Source organism: Copidosoma floridanum, unplaced genomic scaffold (genome assembly GCF_036245765.1).
Source record: "Copidosoma floridanum isolate Cflo_tuat_1 unplaced genomic scaffold, Cflo_Japanese_pri ptg000013l, whole genome shotgun sequence".
In the NCBI taxonomy this organism is placed as follows: Eukaryota; Metazoa; Arthropoda; class Insecta; order Hymenoptera; family Encyrtidae; genus Copidosoma; species Copidosoma floridanum.
The window spans coordinates 28,555,162-28,578,018 of NW_028321890.1; the positions used below are offsets into that span (position 1 = coordinate 28,555,162).

Here is a 22,857-nt window from a genome sequence, read left to right on the forward strand (position 1 = left end):
AAATTAACTTTGATTGTTTTATCGTATTAAATTTTTTCTGGCTGACCATTTCAAGAAGAGCCATGAAGATTCCTTGTGTAAATATAACAATGTGTTTTGTTTTAAGTGTTATGCATTAAATTCTGCATGCTGCTTCTTTTATTATCCAATGTATCGACAAATTTTAATTATTCTCACACGCAAATACAAGCCACAATTTTGTTGAGTTAAAACCAAATATTAAAAGTGATTTATGTTTTATTCAATGATGTTGAAATTTGGGTGTCTTTTGGTGCTTTTAACATAAACAAGCAAGAATAGATTTTCTTTTACTCAATCAAGGGAATTTATCCTCTACAGACAGCAAAATGACCAGATGGTCAACTGTGCTGTCAGGGGTCTGTCTGACCATATCAGTGGTCCTATCATTTAGCAAACTGTTAATGCTAGGCTCTGCTAATGGTAACAATGAAGATATCACAGAGGCAGACCAGTGGTTGTCTGAAAACGGACTCAAGCAGCTTAGGCCACTATTCAGAGAAAAAGGTATTTAAAACAATGTATTGAGATATCATATGTTTTGGAATAACATTTGTAATTAGATCCGAAAAACGATACATTGCCAATTTTTAATGGTTTAGCTACAAATGCAAACTTATTAATATTTCCTCTTGTGCATCAATAAATACTTATGAAATCGAATGCGGTGCGTTTAATGTATAATATTGTTTACACTTTTATAATATCTTTGCAAAAATAAATTTTTACAATCTCAATAGTTGAAATGATTGAAACCGTTGTGTAATAAAGATTTAGGTACTACAGTCTTATTAAATCTCAACCATTATCTTGGTCACAATTATATTCCACTAAACCTCTGGGAAAAGTTTCATCTACTGGCCTTTGTCCAAATTCTCACAAGACAAAGTACTCGTTGATTATACTATCTTACTTCTAGATTTTTATTCGCCACAGCAGTAGACTATAACTACTTTAGTAAGCATGATGTAGAGTTAACAATTTGAATGACAAACTATGCCAACTAATAATATCGTTTATTTTGATAATCCATACCTATTACCTAATAAATCTCGAATTCTTACAGTTATATCTTGTAGAACGACAATTTAATTGACAACCTTCAAAAATACATTTAAAAAACATACTTACCTAAAAAGTTGTATACATATAAACTTAAACCAATTATACATGCATGTATTTATATTTGGAAAACAAAATATGTATTTAACGTTTGTGGCATAACAAATAAAAGATCGTAAATGATGACTATTAAGAATTTTCGAATGGTTACTGTGTCCTTTCATTTTTAATAATTCAAAGAATGTTGCATCTTTAAACTAATTTCGGAAAAGTTTAAGGTTTTGAAAAATGTTCAGTGTCTATTCAACCATAAAGTACACACATTACAACTATTTTAATAGATATTATACCTCGTTGATAATGTATAAGAACTAAAATAAAAATAGGTGCAATTCCCGAGCCAGCTCCCCATAATTACTTTTTGTAAATCATTTGGTATACTTGAAGTAAATCAAGAGTTTACTTGAAAGCCAGTTTGATCAGAGGCTCAAAAGGGAATTTGTAACGAATTCAAACCTTTGGCAATACCGCCAGAATGTCACCAAGCCGGGCCCTTGCAGAGCTTAAAAGCTTATTCATTACAGGCCATGTAGTAAAGTGATTATATGTAAGTGTTATTACACAGTTGGATTATCCAGCTATGTTAGGTGAAATTAAAATAGCAGCTGCCAACACACGATCCAGGAGGAATTTTGATATTTTAATGAGATGTGACGAAATATTAGTGAATAAGGCACGTTATTCAACTATGGTATCTTGGTTTACGAACTGTCAGCATATATCCACGAACGGTGTAAGTAATCAATAAGCGATATTTGCTGGAGCTTTTAGCCGAGCTTCCTTTTTCCTACGTAATAAATGTCGTACCTCTAACCACATATACCTCTATGAAACATTTTTTTGAAGTCTTTCAAACAACGAACATACTAATAGACTTCTCGAAAACATATATGCGTCAGGTATAGGCCACATGTACGTGCTTCCTCGTGTATTTACATAATTTATAACTTGTACACTGATGTTCGAGTTTGCCTTGCGTCATAAGATGAGGTGTGAAAGTTCAAGTTACATATTACACCAATGATCGCTTAAGTATTTATTTCAATCTGATGGATGAAAGAAAATTGTTGAGAATCTTGATTTTCGAGATCTTGCTGAATAAATAATGCTTGTAAACAAAAGAGTGCATGTAATATGTATAAGCTGGTACTGATGAGAAAAGTCCTTTAATTCCAAGGTGTTGATCATAAAAAATGAAATCTGTCAAAGATTCCAATAAAAATCTAGCCCAACGAAATTTGGCATACTCAATGACGATCGATCCGCGCAAACGAGCCTATCCATCGCGTGTACAACAGTGAACGTATACAGGCCTACGATAGACGTGACGCAGAATCAGACGCGAGAGGAGCCTCGCAGTGGAGTGCACGTGTATAGGCGCATGAAGCATCAGCAAGACGGTGTATAGCGTACAATGGGTGTACAAGCGAGTTACATGCACACGTTCGTCCGACCAGCATAATGGAGCGCGTCCCTCGAGGGCTCATCCGAATAACGAATGCGCCCAGCGCGGCCTTTTGCGATCGGCCGATTTATTTATTTACTTAGTTACTTTGGCCACTGGCTTCCACAGTCTCTTTCACTACGTGTCCCGTAGCACTAATGATTTCCAACGTGGCTCTCCCTCGCTTGGTCCTTCACGTCATGCTTTTTTCATTGAAAATTACGGCTGATCGTGTCTAATGGAATTATGCGTCAAGTCAATGCAGGATTCATCGAGTCCAAGTTACGCTAGGGGTACAATTCAACGGTTCAATTTTGGTAAAAGACATTCGTTGATTGATAAAACGTGGCTACTATTTTCTTCGATAATTTCAATCAAAGAATGCTTTAACAAAATTCCTCGATTGTGTAGAGGGAGATATAAAACACTTGTAGTTGATATTCATAGGTAACAAAGTGACACAAACAGCGTGGATGAGTAGAAATCCCAAAACAGAAGGAAAAAAAAAAAACATTGTCGACCGACAGAGTTGGCAAAAGGGAGAGCGAGACGTAACAAGAGCACACACTTGACGTGCGGACACATGAAGTGTATGTGGACAGAAAGAGAAAAAAGAGACGAGGAACCAGGTCAAAGCACGAAAAGGGCGAGAGTCGAAATTAAAAACCTCGCGGGTGGTGGTAGGTGTGGAAGCCGAGCGAAGATGAAAAAAAAAGAAAAAAATATATGAAAGGAGAAGAAAATTAGGGAAGGAAGGTCAACCGCGTCGTATACGACGCAGCAATCGCACCCCACCGACCCTGCACGTGCCAGACTGCACTTCCGAATGAACGGAACGACCGAGAGGACGCTTTTGTACCGAGACAAAAAAGTGTGCTAGTCTGGAAGAATGGCTCGTTTTGGAACAGCCCTCACGCGTTGGCGAGCACTTTTTTTTGTCACTTTCTCAAGAATTGGGTTACGTCGTGTAAAAAAAAAAAAAAAAAAAAAAAAATACCCCAGCGGGTTAATGAGATTAGCCGTTCGGCTCGAATTGAGTTTTCTCCACGGGGTGCAGCTTTTAAGTATTACATGCGAAGCGAGTGTGAGCGGGATTTATTGGGTGATAAAATCTGTCGGATGGCTCGTAAAATGGAGTAACTTTTTCCCCCTTACTCCGGGCTCGTTACTCGCGCTGTAATTATACTCGTTGCGCCGATCTGTCGATCGCTCGATACCGCCTCGGTGCTTTCGTAGTATCCTGGAAAAGGAAAGTTTCGCTTCTTGCGGGAACTGCGGAGAGTAAAATTGAGTGATTCCTTTCGCTAATTGGGGACAAGCAAAGTTCATGCAAACAAAGAGTGCTATTGTTGAGTGAAGGAGTTACAAAAAGAGAGATGGTGCATGTACATTGTTTGTGAAGTCACCGTCGTTGCCAGAAAAAGTTATAATTGCATTCGAGAATTATACTTTCCAGTTTTTATTTTTATTACAGAGAGAAACAACATACAAATTTGTAAGCTGTAAAGCATTAAAAAAGCTCTTGGATAATATTTCCTCGAATATGAGAAATTTCGTATCGATTTGCGTTTTCTTGGTGAGTGCCAAAAAATGGAGTATAGACATCCATTGTTCTCGCATGAGGATGTTGTTAAATAAATTTCTGGTAAACACAGTGTAGGTAGTATATGATGAAATACGAATAAACGCCCCGGCTGGCAATAAAATACCGCAATAGCAAAATAAAAATTATGTTTTTCGCAAAGCGCATATTTAAAGCTCTTCCGCAACGGCAGGACGCGACGACTGCGTTATACAAAGAGAATGGCTCTTCATAAAAGTAAAATGCAATAAGTGCGGAGCAGAAACTTCTGGATGGCCAAGGGCTTTTCATGAAATGCGCGATATAAATTGTTTCCAGCGCTCGTAAAGTCTAATCACCGAAGAAATCGTCGAAAGAGAAGGAGCAGTGTGGGAACGTCGCAGACGATACAAATTCCGGCGCGGAGTGTGCGCCCTCGTGTATACGTCTCATGAAAAATCGATTACTCTTGGATAAGTAAAGTACCGGATGAGCCGTACATCTTGCGAGTGGACTCGAGAGTGAATTGGCTATAAACCTTCCGATACGCGGATAACACATTTGTCAAAGTTTTTTAATCAGTTGGATTATTTTTGGAGAAGATTTGCATAACATTACCGTAATTCATGAGGTGACTCAAGTTTTAATCTAATCGCGCTGTTAGTGTTTTCTGCATAAGCACAGCCTGACGTTTCGCGTACATTTTCAATTCGCCTTCAAAATCATTTTTTTTTTTTTTTTTAACAATTAATCGATTTTTTAAAATTTGTTTTTTTTAGCTTCCATTCTGAATCTCCAGATAATTTTCAATCACTATATTCAATTATTTAAAAAAATCATTGGTAGAAGTAGTTATTTCTAGCTGTGTGCAACGACTGAGGTCTTACCAAACTTTGACTGTATCTACTTAAAGTTGTTTGAAGTATACTTTTTGTATAAAAATATGAGGATTCCTAACGATTTCTACCAATAACATGGTATTAACGTACATATGTACGATGTTGTTTACGAAGCACAGCTATCTCATGTATGTTTTTATCATTTATCATCACGTTTTGTTATCTTTGTTGTTTGTGACGTTTTTTAAATAAACCGTGAGAATTTCGAATGTTTTGAAATAAAAATCTTTTTATATCAAATCAACGTTTTGTTTCGTTCGTAAGTTTCACAACTTTTCATCTGTACAATGTAAAAAAGTCAGATGTCTTGACAAGTTTTCCTTCATCATTTTCCAAATGACGAAAATTTATAACTTTCTCTTGAAAAACTGATTACTTTCGTACATATTTTATTTTATTTTTTTCTTGCTAATTCGAGCAAAAAGTACCCAATCCACTTAGGAGAAACACCCCATTTCAATATTGAAGTGAGATTTAGACGTGGTGTTTCCCTCTGTTTATGTGCGAGATGAGTGACTCGATAAAACAAGTAAGACGTGTATGTACCATTTATATTCCTGTCCATCTAACAAGATGAGAGAGAGAAGGAGGGATGAGCGCTCACGAGTAGCCAAGGGGACAAGCGATTCAGCAAGTAAATAAGAGCCACTTGGCAGTGGAAGAGCTACTTGACAACATCATACGTTTTTACATGCAAGTTTATTTGACAGCCATTACCTTTAAAAGGATTAAAAAACGCCTCTCAAAGTCGGCACCTAAAAAAATGCATAGTCAATAGATTCAACAATAACCCCTTATGATTAAACATGATAATTATGTTTAAACTTTTTTAAATGATTCGAATAAAGCAACAACAAAAAAAAACAACGGTAATGATGATAAAAACCCAAGTACTCCTCCGAAAGATTGGTAAAAGCCATGGGAAATCTCGGCCGGTATCCGAGACCCTTGGGAGCGCGAAACCTCGCCTAATCTTACGCTCAACTTTCCCACGTATCCTGTACAATCATTTTCCGAATGCCCCTCGAAAAGGTATAAATCATCCCCCGAGAGTCCTACACCCCTCGGCAAACTTTGTAGATACAAGCCCACACACACGCGTACGTACGAAACTCGGTTAACGACTCGGCCGCACCAGCCGTCCTCCTCGTCTCACCCGAAATATAAAACAGTCCATTACCCGCGCGGAACGAAGATTAATTTAAAGTCCCGGGTCGTGAGAGGGGCGCGCGGTTCATCGAAGAAACCTTATTGGTAATCCACCGGGCCACTCTGTTCCCGCGAACGGTTGACATTGGCTTTGTAAGGGGTGGGTGCAATGGCTATCCGGATTTCCGCTCTCGTGCCAAGTATCGCCGACCGTCATTTTTTTCTTTCGCTCTCTCGTGGTACATAAAGGGCATCCCTCGTGCCCTATACAGGAGATGCCAACATTTCGCGTACACGTATGGGTATATACACGAGTGCACCGGAGAAAGAGGTGCTGGCCAGGGGTTGGAGCCGATATATCGCTACTGTGTACGTGCGAGCTTCGGGCCATGGTGGGGTGGGTATCGTATGTGCCTCCCTTTTCAACACACTCACCCACATAGCCGAGGAAACGCGCGCATGCAAGCTTGCGATCCCAGCTGTGTACGACGGCAGTGGTAGTAGCAGTCGATTGCCGTGGCTCCGCACGGCCGGACCACAACGCGTCTGTATCTACTTGCCCGAGAAACACGGTGTATTTTACAACTATACTCGCGCTCCCGCTTTTTTTCACCGCGATCGTCACTCCCTTTGTAACCATTTTATTTATTTTTTGGTACTAGTTTCACCCTCTAATATTATTCTATGGTTTTTTTATTCTCAATCGCTGGAAACTCGAACAAGGAAGTTTGTTTTTTGCTACTTTAGTAACGATCAACACCAGAAAACTTGATCTAGTGATTGTTTTCGATATTGATAGAAATAAGGTTTTTCAACCTGCACCATAGGATGCCCATGAGATCGAGGGCATCGATCGTCACTGCGGGTGATCATCGAGAACTGCGTGTTGTCTCTGTTAATGCGGCCGAGACTGCAGCTGATTTATCGTCGCAAGTATAGATGCGTGGGTGTCTTTTTTAATTGGAAAATACGGTGCAAAGTATTGGGATTGATTGTCAATGCAAGAGCGTGTGTACGTACGTGTTTTTTTGCTGTAATGTGCTGTATAGGTCGTAAAGCGAGCGAGTGCATGCGAGTGGCGCTAGGGTGATTTAATGCGTGCGATTGGAAAGCGTGATGCGAATGATGAGTTATTGTTTGCTTTTGTACGTACGTGTGGGTGCGCATTTTTATTCTGTTGGGGGATTTTTAAAAAAAAATTATTTTCTTTGTTTTATTTATTTTGTTTTTGTATTATTATTTTTTTTTTTTTTTTTGATAGAGGGGGAGTGAAAAATTACATTATCACGTTTGAATGCGAACATGAATTGAATCTATCTTTACTTTTTATATTCAAATACTTTACGGTACAAACAAATTTGACGTTGCAAAAGTGATTTATTCCTCATCGCCACGTATTTAAAGATTCCTAATGATGAAAGCAGTGCGTTCAATCGGATTGAATAACCGCTCGTTTGTCAAAATTCAAATGCAATTAGGGTAAGTGCAGACAATAACATCCAATTTATTTCTTTGATTTCATCAACTTTCGCGTTATACATCGGAAACAATTATGCTAATACCGTGGGGTACACGAGTCGATAGAGAAGAATAAATGGGGCAGTCGTATTTCAAATTTTATTAACCGCCGTATGTTTGATATCTCAATCACGTCCAACCGAACGAATGAAGATTTATTTCCACAAATGGTACAAGCGTTATTACAAGTAAATTCAAAAGAGAGTTTGATCCACGCGTCCTTTCCATCCGCGGTTTGTTTGGTAAAAGGGGGAAAAAAATGAAATTGCTGGCCGTTTATTTCTGGACTTGTTGACATTAGTACGGTCTCTTTCACCGAGTGAAAAGCAGCTGCACTCGACTGTCAAAGCAAACGATTTATGGCGTCATCCACAGCCGGTAAGCCGATGGGCTGATTATTTATTTATTTTCTTTTCGATAAAAAGGGTACTGGAGACATCAGCGAATAAAAGGGATGAGGGAAAAAAAAAACAAGGGTCGAGATGGCCTGACCGCGACGTCACCCTACTTCCTTCCCCCTATCTCGGGTTTATCGAGTGGAAAAATAGACTTATCCTGTTGACAAATGGTAATCCTGTATTGTCCACGATTTGCTCGCTAAACGTCCTTGTGAAAAGGACAATCGTTAATTGCTATGAGCTTTAAATTTTGTGATTTTTTGTTTTGTTATGTCTACCGAGCCATTCAAGGCCTAACGTAAACATCGTTTAGGCACGAAAGCCGAGCTCCCTCGCAGTAATAACCTTTAGCGTGACTCGCATATTTCGTTCCCCGACGTCTCGGGCGTAAACCATAATATTATGCACGCACATTCCAAATCGGTCGTCCATCAATCGAAGAAGCTTCCAGAATCCCTTTTTACACTTAGACATGCGACAGGAAACGCCTAGGGCTCGCGCTCAGTTGAATAATTCAACGCTTTCCACTAAAAAAAAAAAAAAAAAAAATCACCTGCACGCGTTTCACAGCGAATAATTCCAGCCTTTACGGAGCCTCCTTGCTGTCAAAAGCGCCGTTTACGCTCTGTAAATATACGCGGGCTCATAAATCGCCTCCTCGCCTCTTATAAACCGCCCAAGCTTATAGCTGACTTTTTTTTTTGCCATGGACGAAGATAAATTAGCTCGATTGCCCTCGACAGGAGCGAGAAAGAAAAACAGCAGTGGCGTACGCACGCAAAAACTTGGCCGACTAGCTTGCGTGATCGGTGTTTTCGTTGGGTTATGCCAGGGGGGTAGGAGGGGGTAAGTTTTTCCGTTGCGCGGGACAGGCGCGTGCACGCGACGCGTTACCGATTCCGGGGGGGTTGTTCCGGCACGGGATCGGGCCGGGACAAAAGGAGCGAGAGAGGAGGTCACGGGTCGTGTCGGATTGACGTCACCCCTCCCTCCGCAGCCACGGCTATAGATCTAGCTGCACTTTTTTTTCACCCCCTTTCCAAAACGTGCCGGAAAAGTAGCACCTAAACTATCACAAGCGTTGCTTCACCTGATGTGCAAGGACTGCATGGAAAATCGTCGATCCCCACTATCTTTATTCTTGTTATTGTCGTAGTTGGAATTGTTCTTTTCTCTGTTTTACAATCCTTAGGATGATCTAGAGGTGGCTCGCAATGTGTTTCTACCACTTTTTAAATTATCTTTTCAATCGACGCGATTGCAAATAAAAAAAAAAGTATACTCGCGTGCGTACGGTGTGTCTGTTTTCAAATGGCATTTAATTAAGGCGCGGAGCTTGTAAGTCCACCGATCGATGCCATCTGTATCCCCGAGGAGACATCGTGCAGTTATAGTATTTATAAGTACCTATTTGAACTCTAGCTGCTGTTTACATTATTTCCGCGAAAATCGATAGGTGTACCGTCGTCAGTATATATAATACTCCCGACGAAAGATCGTTTTTCTTGCCCAAGTACTTGATTTCAATCCACCTACGACGCGGTTCTTCTCCGTAGCATGGGGACGTATGTATACGTGAATTTCTCAAACGACGCCCGGCGGTGCGAGTGACGAGGGGTAATCCGATTTAAGAGTCTCCGTGGAAAAGTTCCGAGCGGCTTATCTCTTTAACTCTCTTGTTGTGACTTTTCGCGGTGGATTCTTACGGGCAACGGGCAGATAAGGACTGACTGCTCTTGTTATCGTTACTTTCGCGCGCGTACAAGTTTTATCGTCGATCGTAAATTTTAAATTTGCACTGGCTTACGCAATAAGAGGCAATAGGTGGACGGGTATACTTTTCATTTGGACTCTCTGGTGAATCATAGGTCAGCCACGAGTAAGTATAGGCCTGGAAAATTCAAGAGTCATTCAAATCGTTGCACGAATGTTTCAGTCACGTGAAAATAGCTTTTTTTTGCTCCTCGAACGAAAATCAAATCATTTTTCATCAGTAGTCGTTTCCTCTGTATGTAATGTACGAGCAAAGTGGAGACCCAATTCGGTACTCCTTTATTAGCAGGTGGGTGTACCATCAATGTGATCGTGAGCCTTGATGTACAAAGGCACATCGATTAAATATTCCGTACCTCCTACAGTCATTTATCGAAAGAAAAGAAAAAAAGACCCATTTGCCAAAGGGAATGTAGCGATGTATTTTCCTCCACCTTGGAGGTACGCGATAGCGCGGTACAAAAAGATTTTAATTCTCGGGGGAGCGAAACAAAACCCACGGTAATTCCACCTTTGACCTCTTTTCCTTCCGATCACTTTTTCCTGTTTCAGGTACAGGTACGAGCTTGGCTCATAACGAAGGGGGTGGTGTGGAGCCAAAAAAAAAGAAAGAATAACCATTTGGGATCGATTTTTTTTGGACTTGCTAGTGTGTGGCTAAGGGAGGACGGGAAAAGTGCGAAAAATGAGAGCACATCTTCCACGAGTTTCATATTCTCTCGTACCCGAGATGATGAAACGCGAGAGCTCTTATCTGGGGTAGGGAGGTGCGCCCCTTTTGTACGATTCGAGGCCCTAATTTCGGGAAAACGAGGTGAAAGTGTCACCAGAGCTGATTGGAACGACCGGCTTGATGGATTACTTCGACGCGACGTCGTGCATTTTTCGATTTTAGAGCTCGTTTTTTTTTTTTTTTTTTTTTTTTTTTCAACCTCGAGAGAAAAAAAATGTATTGTCAGAGCAAAGCTCTGGAGCTCACCGTCAATTAAACAGCTACGTCCTCCAGTCGTTTGTCAAACGCAAATTACAAAGTAGAAAAAATTTTTACTTCCAAAGTTGCACAAGAGCAAACGAATATGTATATCCCCGATGCAAATCGACCCCAACTTTCGTCGCAAAAGCGCGCGTGAAACGAAATCACCGAGTCACCGGCCCGAGCAGTCCGTATGTATGTACATCAGAGCAGCAAAGAGCTCCTATCCTTATCGCGCTATCCTCGAGCTATCATGCACACACGAGCGCAGAGTATATGGCCGAGCCAAGAGCCCCAGCGGAAGTCCGGAGGGGGATGTACTCTTCCTTCCTTCCTCTCCCTCGTACACATGTGCCGCAGACTTGGCGACTCTCTACTCTTGTCCGTTGGAAATTGATTCGCCGTCGTCGTTGGTTAGCCTTGACTTTTTCGGAGCGAAAAGAAAGAACCCTCTTACACACCTATACGGTCGTACGTCTCGGTTGCTTTCCCCTGGCGAAAACATTTTACCACTCCGCTTGGCTTTCTTTTCCTTATCCACGCTTCCCTGTGTATATATGTACACCCCACACCCATACGTATACGTGGCACACTCGTACCCTACTTATTACACACGGCTGCACTGAAAATCGATTCTCGTGCACGAGCCAGCGCGGTATACCTACGTACCTGCAGTATTTGTGTTGAGGGGCGCAGAAAATACTTGCCGCGATAACTCTTTGGGAGAGCTGGTACTGTGGGAGTTTCGCGTGATTAGCGGGAAATTCGTGCCCGAGTTTTTTTTTTTTTTTCTTTTACGCGAAGAGCTTGCGAACAGTCGCTGATCGGCGATAGGGAGCTTGCGAGTTGATTATGACGCGAGGACAATGGAAAGGTCACTTTTGCAATTGCTTCGAGGCCGCCAAATTGTTGTTTTAATGAGCAGCTCCTTGTTTTTTTACTTCGCGATACAGATGGAAATCGAGTTGTACTGTACCAATCAAGACTCGGAGCTAACTTTTGCCATTAGAAACTTTCATTGAATTTTCTTTTTTTTTTTTTTTTTTGCTTTCTCCGGTCAATTGGAGAGACGCTGTGATTTTCATTCCGCACAACAGTTCGATATCGTTGAAACAAAGAAAAAGGACACGTTATCACCACCGATGATGTATGTAAACAGTTAAAAACAACCTGGCAGTGGTATATTAATATTCCATCGAGTACCGTACGCGGAGCCCTTTCCGACCCAATTGCGTTGACTTGGTGCAGAGAGACGCGCAAATCTCTATCGCGTCTCCGTTGAACGTGCACATGCAGTCGCACGGAGGAGGGAGCTAAAAATAAAGCCAGCGATTAAAAATGCGCATATTATTACGTGGAGCTCGCTTTTTTTTTCGATCGGACGCCCACGTGTCTTACACAGGTGATCGCGAGAAGATCATTCGGAAAAATAAGAGAAGCGAGCAGCAAAAGCTTACTCCTTTGGCCAGAAAATGAAAATTAAATGCCCCGAGCATCCAAAAAATTAGCCCCTCGTAAATCCAAAGTGTGCAATTTTCGGTCCTCTCGCAGTCTCATAAATAAGCCCCAAAGTGTAACCCAGCCCCCAAAGACAAAAGCTCCCGACCTTATTACCCACCCTCTCGGCAGATCGATCTCCTCTGCTTGCATTAGCGTAGGGCCTGTCTGGGCTCCTTTATCTCGGTGACATGTGTGCCACGTGCAGCTCCGTAACCCTCGCCGCGTTCATACACAGTGCACCGTACTTTACTTTGGTTGGCTCTTACTACCCGAGGCGTATGAAAAGGTCAAAAGTGTACATGATGTAGCGTGGTGACCAAACTTTTCTCGGTTCATCTGCGATCCATCTCTTTTCGAGGTCGTTTTTCTTAGTAGCGTCTCATCCTCCGGCGGAAGACGAATGGCCCAAGTTTTTGATTCATCGGACACGTTGCGTTGATGTAAATACACTAGGAGCCCAGGGGCTGAATTGTTAATCCTAGCGTGGGATGCGGACGGTGCGCAGGTGATTTAGAGTCGGTCTCCATCCAACGTCGTCGACGAGGGTCTCTTTATCTTTTACACGAAATGGGGGAATATTTTACACTCAAAGATATGACCGAAATTTCAAGAGATACGTACATGTATGTCATGATGAAAAACATAATGAATTTTGCGTCAAGCGAGGGTTTAGTAATGGGACGTTATGAGTACGCGGGCGTTCGTGGTCCCGTCAATTGGGATCGTAGAGTGGGTAAACACTCGGGTTGCGCAAAGTTTTGCTCGAGCCGGCAAGTGTTTGCGCGTTGCTGCTTTGACTCTCAAAAAGAAGCACTTGGCACGAAACTCGAGAAGAGTGGCTGTGGGGAAGAAAGGGAGGAGGTGAAAAAGATGAGAGAAACGCGAAATGAATATCGAAAGTCCGCTGCTGCTGTGCGACCTCGACTGTGGACTCTTGACCTAAAATCGGTGAAAAACTAAGCGTGAGATTGTTAAACATGTAAGCCTCTCGTGTCGCGTTGGAGCTTTTTTCTTTTTTTTTCGTTATTTTGTTTTTCCCTCGTTGTTGGAAAAACGAATAAACTCGCAATTGCGCGGTTATTGCTTCGTGATGCAAAATACGCGCGCGACCATTCCTGGCAAGCAGTAAAAAGAGACACTTAATAATCCATGCCTCGTGTCTTATGGAGCGGGCGAGTTTGTAAAAATAGATGGCACTCGTCCGGGGAATATTTCATTTTGTGCATTGTAAGGCCAGTTCGTATTTTTATATGTGACGACGCTCGTAAAAATTTGGTTTTTGGCAAATTTTGGAAGAAAAAAAATATCAAATGCCAGCAAAAGTGGTGGCGAAGGAATAAATCTTTTTCAACGCGTGATTTTGACAGGCTATGCACTTGAAAGTCTTGATAAAATGATCCGAAATATTTTCAAAACTTTTCTATAGTCTAACTAAAATTTTTTAGCGCAGCTCCTCGCGTGGGATTAGTAAAAATAAAAGTATAGTTTGGAAATTTTTCGTTTGAACGTGCAAATGCAAGAATGAGAGCTGCGTGAACGATTGACCGTATAGTTAAAATGGAAATTAGTCCCCTTCATTTGCGTTTAATTTCCTTAACAGGATCTAGTTGGGATTAAACGAGTGACAAAAGTTTCGATTTACACGGAAGAATAAAGTGCTCCAGGAAGCATGACTAATTCTTAATAATTGCTGTCTCGTTGAAAAAAAAAAAAAAATTTAAGAAGTAATTATGCCTGACAAGCCCGTGGGAAATCGATATGGACCAAGAGAAAGTGACTTCTTTGGAGAGGAGATATCCTCCATCGGCATGTCAGTGCGGCCGAGCGGTAGTGCCTCGTCTGGTGAGTTTATAAAAGTCATGCAAAGCCATTTGCACATTTTTTCAGGGGTAAATATTTTATTGTCATAATCTATTATTGCTTTTATATAGTACACATGACATGCACACCAAAGAACGTCAGAAAACAACAAAAAACAGTCATTTCACTATGTGCACTTCCGCAAATAAGTAACCTCGCATTTCTCCGACATTCATGCGGCACTAATAAATTAAAAAAAAAAAAAAAAAACTTTCATGATCTACAGTCGCACACAAACCTATAGCCTCGCTTTGTCACATACACCAGTTCACGTAAAAGCGCTTTGCGTGACCGTGCAAATAAATCTCAAGATTAATATTCGATAAATTTTGCGCGTCCCGTGTAAAACAACACTATATGTGCTCATGAAAATTTACCAAAGTGCACATCAACTTTTACACGCCAACGCTTGCGAGTATCGAATTTCAGTAGTCATTTAGTTAATATACATGCAACGGAGGTGACTGCGATTGACGCATTGAAAAAAAAAAAAAAAAAGCTTTCGGCCGTGCATTGTTCGGCCATCCGATTTCTTTGAGCGAATAAGCTTGTATTCAAGCTCACGCTGCAGTTGAAGCAAACAACCAGCGACTACGTGTCCGTGGGAGAGCTTTTGAATACATTTACTCGGTGTCGCTCGAACGTCCGCGGTCGTAATTACCCGACAATACCGCTTTGTTTGCCCACGGTGACATTTTCCGCCATTGTACCAGCTTCTAAAACGTGTCGTGCATCTACATACACATACACGTATGCTTATGACAATGTTTTTGCACGTAAAGGTGCAATTTATTATTGATGCACAAGAGAAAATTTTACAAGCATTGAAGAATTAGTGAAATAATTATCATGCAACGGGGGTACACAGCAGGTGCCTTACGATCCTTTTTAATTTGCCATGTACATGTAATTTACGTACTTAAATTCTACTTTGTAACTTTGATACATGCCAACCTTTCAAAGAAAAAAAAGATGCCGAGTTTCCTTCAAGCGAACCTCAACCCCACCTATATAGAGGTCGATTTCATTAGCGCTCAAAAGCACCCACCGGATTAATTACAAAAACACTCCTCTGGCCCTCTAACGTTAACCATTACTTCCCCCCCCACCATTCCCGTCTCCTTTCTCGGTATAAGGCGATGACTTCCAGCCAAGGCAAAAAGCACAGCGCGCGAATATTTGAGCAGGGCAAATAACTGAAAGCTCTAATCACCGTCACGATACCGCGCAATTTTCTCCCCCACCCCCCCCTGAATAACTGACATACATGTATACGTATATGATGTATACGTAACGTTCGCGTGTGCAAATTGCCTGTACGCAGGTATATCGAGCTTGGCGAGTTGCGGCGAAGTCGAGGCGCTGCCGGAGCTACCGCCCCAGGACGAGGAGCGCCTACAAAGAGCGGCCCGATCGCTTCAGCAGCGACTGGTGTTGCGCCAGTGGCTGGCTGATCATGGCCTCCACAACCACTACCAGAGGTACGTACCACTGACCACGTGTCCTTTTTTTTATTATTTTTTTTTTATTTATACGTTCAATCGTGGCTTTTGTCGTTACAATATCATGTGTATGTAAACGTGAGCTTTTTTGCCCGTCTCTTTTTGGGCGCCGCGATGGGAGCTCGTGTTTATTGGTTTTGGCCCGAAGCTATATACGCCACGGTGCAAGTGAAAGAGCGAGCTTTGCGAAAACCCCTCGCGTAATGGCGCGTCTGTAACTCGGTGCGAGGACGTTTTCCCTCGCGGTCTGGTCTCCGTTTGCAGCAGCGAAAGCTTTGGTTTTTTTATTTTGGGGTTACCGGAAGAGGTTATAGTCACCGCTGCTTGGGAGCTTTTTATGTACGACACCTTTGTCTTCCCAAAAACTAACATCTCTCCGAAAAATGGCACAAGCTTTTGTACCGCGTCGCGTGTGATTAATCAGTTTGGACTCTGTGCTCGGGATGGCGAAACTTTTTTACTTGTTTGCACGAGCGAAAATTTAGTTTCGTTGGCGTCAAAATGAGCCGCGATTTCCACCTGCATGCAGTTTTTGCGAATAAGATCTTGCTTGCTTCCCGGACGAATATTTTTCTAGAGCTATTATGCAATATACACTTAATCCATTTGGGGGGCATTATTTAACAGTCGCGAATCTTGGTGATAAAATAATTCGCGGCGTACCCATATCGGGCTATTTATTTCTTTTTACTTTAAAGACGGGCAATGAATACTATAGAGACATGCGTGGACTCATAATCAGCGAGAATCGCAATTACATTTGCGCGCCTCTCGAAGAGGAAGAGGGGGGAAAGAGATCGTGAGTCACGGGACGCAAATATACCGCGGTTCACTCGTTTCTCGGCACTGGATGGGAAAAAAAGTAAAATTTTTTTAAAAGAAAACACGAAAAACAAACGAATGAATAAATTAAAAAAAAAAGAAAAAAATATGTCAGGTTGATGCAACTGGAGGTGATGTCGCTCGAGGACGTCTACTGGGTGGAGGACAACTCGGTGCGGGCGGCGCTCGGCAAGGACCTGGGTCGCTGGATCCAGGCGCGCCAGACGCTGCCCACCTCGAAGGAGGACCTGGACGTGCTCAAGGCCGACCTCTGGAGCAACGTGGTCAAAAACAGCCATCACCAGGACGCTTGGACCTGGGGTACAAACACGAGAGAGGCTCTTTTGTTTTACCTTTTAGTTCTTTTAAAATTGATGCCTCGGCTTCAGTCCGGCTGATGAGAGGGGGCAGTAGCACCTTTTGCTTGGTTTTTCATTCACATGAATGGCTCTCGTTACGCGCGAGAGTACCTTGTAATTGAGATTTAAAAGTAGAGAGGCCGCAGATGCGCGATTTTTTTTATTATCTTTGTCTTGTTTAATTATTGACACGTATTTGATGAAATAAGTGGTCAATTTAGTTTTTTTTTTTTTTTTTTTTTTTTTTTAATTATCACGAAACGCGTTACTTACATAAATATGCTCTTAATTGTGACGATTAATACAATTAAATTTTCGAGATGTACGTGCACAAGGGCAATTATTGATAACGTGGCTCGACGACTCTTGCCAATCGGGTAAATTCCTTTCTTCGTACAGTATGCATTTTGCGAGCAGCAATTTCGTGCAAGTGACAATTTACTTCAAACAAGTGAGCAATGAGTAGGTATTGCTCGTAACGTAAACGCTTTTATTTCGCGTGACGAGAGGGTTATCGCTGAAAAAATGAAACTCGTGTCCGCCACAGCTTGTACATGTACTACACATCCCGGCAATTTGAAAGAAAGGAAGACACTGATACGTCCATCACGCGTTATCTCGAATAAACATTCATTAGCTTAATTGTACGAAGCTCGATTAACCTAATTATGTTGAAAATTTGCGAGCAGAAAACAAAAAAGAAAAATAATAACACAACAGAGGCATGAAAAAAAAAAAAAAATTTAATTAATCGATTTTTCGCGTTGGCTCTATATCAAGCCCAGCCATCGCTTACGTCATCCGTGTTCATGTACATGTACGTACGTACATAGCTTGCAGCAAACTGACAATTGTCAAGTATGGAATCGATGCATACGATATTTCGCTTAGTGTCGGCTCAGTCATTATTTATGCCTTTGCCTGATACGGAACGCGGACATCGATACACCTAACTCGCTTTTTCGCTGGCGATGCTTGCGCATTGTAAATCCCTACGAAAAAAAAAAAAAATAATGATGACGATAACCCATAACAATGTACTGTTCTCGCAGGCGGTATGCTGGTGGTCTCGGTATCGGTCGCGGGGTTGGTTACCCTAGCGGCGATGACGCAGCCATCCCTAGCCCCCGAGGCCAAGCACTCGCTTCTCCAGTACGTCACCGGAAAGTACCTGCTTCCCGGCAATTGTCGAGTGCACTTTGAATGGGACGAGCCCCAGCTCGTTGGCGAGACCATGACGTTCAACGTTAAGGTGAGCACTCCCACCGTTTCTTTCTTTCTTTTATTTATTTGTTTTTTTATATTTCCTCTTCTTCTCTGTTGTTGATGGCTCTCTTTGTATGCATACATAAAACAAAGGAAGGAGCTTTCATCGGAGGGACGTCGAAAGTTGTGTTAAAATATTAAGGACCAATTGAAAAGTTGGCAAACTCATTCAGGGCAATTTGTGAGATATACCTATATACATACGTGTGTACGAGTTTTGCGATTCGCTTTTAATTTTACGCCCAGCGGAAGAACCACCGGGGAACGGGGCTATTGTGGGTTTTGGCAAGTTTCTTGCGAAAGCTCTTTTACCTTCTCGGAGTTATTTTCTCGGTTGGGATGATGCACTTTCCTAATTGTTCTGAAATTTTAATAGCCCAACCTGCACCTCCTCTCGAAGGTTCTTTTTTTTTTTGTCTACCTCCCACGCTTGAGCTTCGTAAAAAAGTTTTTAACGACGCGCAATCGTCTCTTGAATAAAAAATGTTATCTCGAATGAGAGACTTGAAATAAAAAAAAAAGCCCGAATGAACCTACATTTTTGATTATATACAAACACGATACAGTCGTCAAGTCATCCTCAAACTCTTCCCAATCGACAACGAACACAGAGAACTTGCGTACACGGCAGATTGCGATTAACGGCGCGTTTGTTGCAGTTTTACCAGAGGAACGGTCAGCCGTACCCCATTTGCGACAAGGATAACCTGATAGTCGAGGTGACGGAGGGCACCCGGCAAGTGGCCACCGTCATCCAACTGGGGGGCACCGATCCCCTCGCGGCCAACACTGCGGTCGTCAAGTTCACCGTGCGCCACGCGGGACAGTACAGGATCGCCGTCCTCATCGGCTCCTGCCACGTGCACGGCAGTCCATTTCTGAAAAACTTCCTCCCCGGTAGGTATACATATAATATACACAACGAGGTGGCCGTGTATTTTTAACCGTTTGGACGTCCAGGGCCACCGGATGCGAACAAAACGGTGTTTGTCCGGCACAGTTCGACCGTCGTGTGCACGGCTGGGATCGCCCACGTCATGACGATCGAGCCCCGGGACGAGTACAACAACCTCTGCGCTTTCGGGATCAACGACAAGCCCGTCGACGGATACATTGTAAATATAACCCAGGTGAGTGTTTCGTCATCTAAAAACTCTGTGCGTGAAAATTGAGGACTCGGGTGTCGCACAGATCGGTAGTTCGTCGGGGGACAAATCGCCGGTCCAGTGCACCGTACAGCTGGAATACGACGCTCCGAACCAGCGGATTCGGTTGAGGGTGAGCTTTCCAAAGGGCGGCTGCTACCACGCGACCGTCAGCCTCTGCGGGCTTCAGCTCCACAACGGGGACTTTGACATCATAGTGCTGGAAAGTGAGCACCCATTGTTCGATTTCACGATGGTATTTTGTATACAAAACGGCTGGAATATGAATTGTGGTGTGGTTCAAAGGTGCGGTGGCGCGAGCGGTTCACAACAACGTCGCATCCAAGGACCCGGACACGTGCTACGCCGCCAAGTTGCTGGGCATGCAGGGCGAAAGGTTTTCCAAACCGAAAAAGGTCTTTTGCTTCATCTCCCCCAAGCAGCTGACCATCAAGGAGTACCTCCTCAAATTTATCCCCAAGCGGCTGGTCACCTTTAGGCTCTGTCCGTCTACCAAGGTACACCGAGGCCGACAATACCTGTACTTGGGTAGAAAAAAAAACAACAAATTTAAATCCTCGTTTGGTTCAAGTTTCACTTTGATAGTCCGAACAACCAGTACGAGGGCTACGACTCGTTCACGATCGACGACGGCTGTCAGCCCCCGGTCGAGCTGATATCCCACTACCGTGACATCATCGCCGCGACCTTCACCCTGTTTCTCCTGAAGAACATCGGCGGCAGCGAGACCTTCGCCGATAAACAGGACTTTTTCTACCACGAGGTCAGGAAACACCACCAAAAGCACTACCACGAGAAACTGTCCATGAAGGTCCAGCGCGACAAGTTGCTCGAATCGGTAGGCTGGAGTTTGTACCTTTCCCCCTCCCCCCCCACCCTATCGCTAGACACACAGAGTGACATGTGAAATCCCTTCTTTTGCAGTCGATGAAGGCCACGAAAGGCTTCTCGGTGAGCGACTGGTGCCGGAACTTTGAGATAACGTTCCAAGGGGAGCAAGGTAAGCCTGCAGTCGCAAACGTCGTAAACACACGTGTAACCCGTATAGCTCTCTTTTGGCGGCAGGTGTGGATTGGGGCGGGGTGCGCCGGGAGTGGTTCGAGCTGATCTGCGCGTCGCTCTTCGACCCGGGAAACGGACTGTTTGCCTCGTTCGGCGAGTCCCACCAGGCCCTCGTCCACCCGAACAGCAGACGCCGACCGGGCCACCTGAAGCTCAAGCACTACGAGTTCGCCGGCCGCATAGTCGGCAAGTGCCTCTACGAATCGGCCCTCGGCGGCTCCTACCGGCAACTCGTGCGCGCCAGGTTCACCCGGTCCTTCCTCGCCCAGATAATCGGCCTGCGCGTCCACTACAAGTACTTTGAGCAAGACGACCCGGATCTCTACCTCAGCAAGGTCAAGTACATCCTGGAGAACGACGTCGAGGAGATGGAGCTTTACTTTGTCGAGGAGGAGTACGACAAGGACGGCCAGCTCTGCAAGGTTGGCGATTAACCTGTCCTGCTTCGCTTGTACACGCGCCGTTGCTCCTCGTATTGTCATTTGTTTTTTTTTTTTTTGGAAACGCAGGTAGCCGAACTGATACCCGGTGGAAGCAAGGTCCGCGTGACGAACGACATGAAACTCCGGTACCTGGACGCCCTGGCCCAGCACAGGCTGGCCAGCTCGATTCGCAGCGAGGTCGATCACTTCCTCAGGGGACTCAACGAGCTCATACCCGACAACTTGCTCGGCATCTTTGACGAGAACGAGCTCGAGGTAGGATCATACATACCTACCTCTCCAGAAGATGGTGCAACATTAACAATGTCCTTTGGTTTTCAGTTGCTCCTTTGCGGTACCGGGGAGTACAGCGTGGCGGATTTGCGGGCCCATCACATAGCGAACGGCAGTTCACCCGAGTTCCTGAGGGTCCTCGACTGGTTCTGGACGGCGGTGAGCAACTTCACCCAGGAGGAGATGGCGCGGCTGCTCCAGTTCACCACAGGCTGCTCCCAACTGCCCCCGGGTGGTTTCCAGCAGCTCAGTCCTCGCTTCCAGATCACCGCGGCCCCCACCTTCGAGAATCTCCCGACCGCCCACACGTGGTGAGTGTACACATGATTTTTCTCTTCACTTCTGGTTGACCGGCATTGATGATCCTGTACTTTCGTGTTTCTCACAGCTTCAATCAGCTCTGTTTGCCCGACTACGAGTGTTACGATCACTTTGAGAAGGCGCTGCTTTTGGCCATCAGCGAAGGCACCGAAGGCTTCGGGATGATCTAAGCGCCACGAAATCAGTTATATCTTCTAGTCTGAACGAAAAGAAAAAAGAGAAATTCCTAGCTCAACTGTATTGTTAACTACGCGCGGACGTCGATTGCCGATGGGCCGATTTTTTTTTTCTCCTTCGCTCGCTATACACGCAAACTGTACACACGATAAACGGTTGGATGCAAATTACTGGTCCTAACCGTCTAGTGGTTCTGTTGGAACTACGAGGTTTAGATCCTCGTCCTTTTTTATACGGCAAACAAGAGTATGATCTGTTTTTTATAACAAAAAAAAAATACATCAACATTTGATTCGCAATAGTAACTTGTTAGAATTCATTTCGAAGCGCATGGGCTGGGCTTTTGTGATCGACAAAGTAGTTAGCGATCCACCGTAGCCGCAACGATTTTGTAAATATTTCTTTTTCTTGTTTTTTAAATAGCGCACCAATTTCGTTGCTTTTGAAGCTCTGGTTTCCAGTGAATGAGCTTTTTTTACGCGAAAAAGCCAGCCCTTACTATGACAAATAACGAGGAACAACTTTATTTTTTATCGATACGCTTATAAACAAAAATCAACGGGTTTGTAAATTCCAAAGAACTATATCGTAGATTAAAACGTTGACAAAACTGTAACTATGTACTTGTAGTTGGTAAGGCAATTCATAGACTGCTCATTATTTAGAGGGAAGAAGGAAAAATTGTGTACATTGCATTTACGCCGCGAGTTAGCGGCAAATGTAAATTTATCGAGTGCAAGATAACGAATACTATATACAAAAATGAGGAGCGATCGGTGGTGCGTTGAATCAAAGCAAAAGTTTTATTTCCTCAAATCTACGAATATAAAGATATAAATTATAACGTATATATATATTTCAAATTCACGAATGTATATTTACTCGACGAATCAGACGCAAAGTATGAGTCGTCTCCTCATCGATCTCTAAACCGACACATCACTCGTTACAATAATTAAACAGAGACAAAAAAAAAATTATATCAAAAATAAAAGTTACTACAATAATAATGATGGTGTTGACTGTGGTTTTTCATTATTTCACTTATTCAATTTAAAATACGTAAAAATACTTGAAACCACGTCCCTTCGCTACTTAATTACAGTACAAAAAAAAAAAAATCTTCGTCTCACTCGTTCCAACATCGACAACCCAAGCTTCTCCTCGTTTGCTCTAAAAGTAAACTGAAAACGAGTAAATTTTAGTGATGTAGCAAAAGCTGTCCGAGAAACATTTATACGCGTACATCAT

At 43.1% G+C, this 22,857-nt stretch overlaps 1 protein-coding gene across 3 annotated transcripts; it reads left to right on the forward strand.

Moving 5' to 3' along the window:
• The first annotated feature begins 269 nt into the window (after positions 1 to 269).
• Positions 270 to 22,709, forward strand: LOC106640666 (apoptosis-resistant E3 ubiquitin protein ligase 1). Of its 3 annotated transcripts, XM_014354761.2 has the most exons (15): positions 6,715 to 7,136; positions 13,956 to 14,197; positions 15,540 to 15,696; positions 16,655 to 16,860; positions 17,951 to 18,150; positions 18,824 to 19,061; positions 19,125 to 19,294; positions 19,356 to 19,536; positions 19,616 to 19,827; positions 19,902 to 20,168; positions 20,255 to 20,330; positions 20,396 to 20,814; positions 20,902 to 21,090; positions 21,157 to 21,419; positions 21,497 to 22,708. In XM_014354761.2, exons 2-15 carry the CDS (start codon positions 14,086 to 14,088, stop codon positions 21,597 to 21,599), a joined length of 2,793 nt encoding a protein of 930 aa, XP_014210247.1. In that variant the 5' UTR covers positions 6,715 to 7,136; positions 13,956 to 14,085; the 3' UTR covers positions 21,600 to 22,708. The 3 variants fall into 3 exon arrangements, with proteins under 3 accessions (XP_023246827.2, XP_014210245.2, XP_014210247.1); XM_023391059.2 differs by lacking the exons at positions 6,715 to 7,136; positions 13,956 to 14,197 and adding an exon at positions 270 to 525 and having other exon boundaries at positions 19,356 to 19,572; positions 21,497 to 22,709; XM_014354759.2 differs by lacking the exons at positions 6,715 to 7,136; positions 13,956 to 14,197 and adding an exon at positions 270 to 525 and having other exon boundaries at positions 21,497 to 22,709.
• The last annotated feature ends 148 nt before the right edge of the window (positions 22,710 to 22,857 follow it).

Excerpts from the sequence above, each read along its gene's own strand:
- LOC106640666 (XM_023391059.2), top strand. The coding sequence starts at position 348 with ATGACCAGATGGTCAACTGTGCTGTCAGGGGTCTGTCTGACCATATCA. Across the intron at positions 526-15,539 it reads GCCACTATTCAGAGAAAAAG|GTATATCGAGCTTGGCGAGT; the intron begins GTATTTAAAACA and ends GCCTGTACGCAG. Across the intron at positions 19,295-19,355 it reads ACATTGTAAATATAACCCAG|ATCGGTAGTTCGTCGGGGGA; the intron begins GTGAGTGTTTCG and ends GGTGTCGCACAG.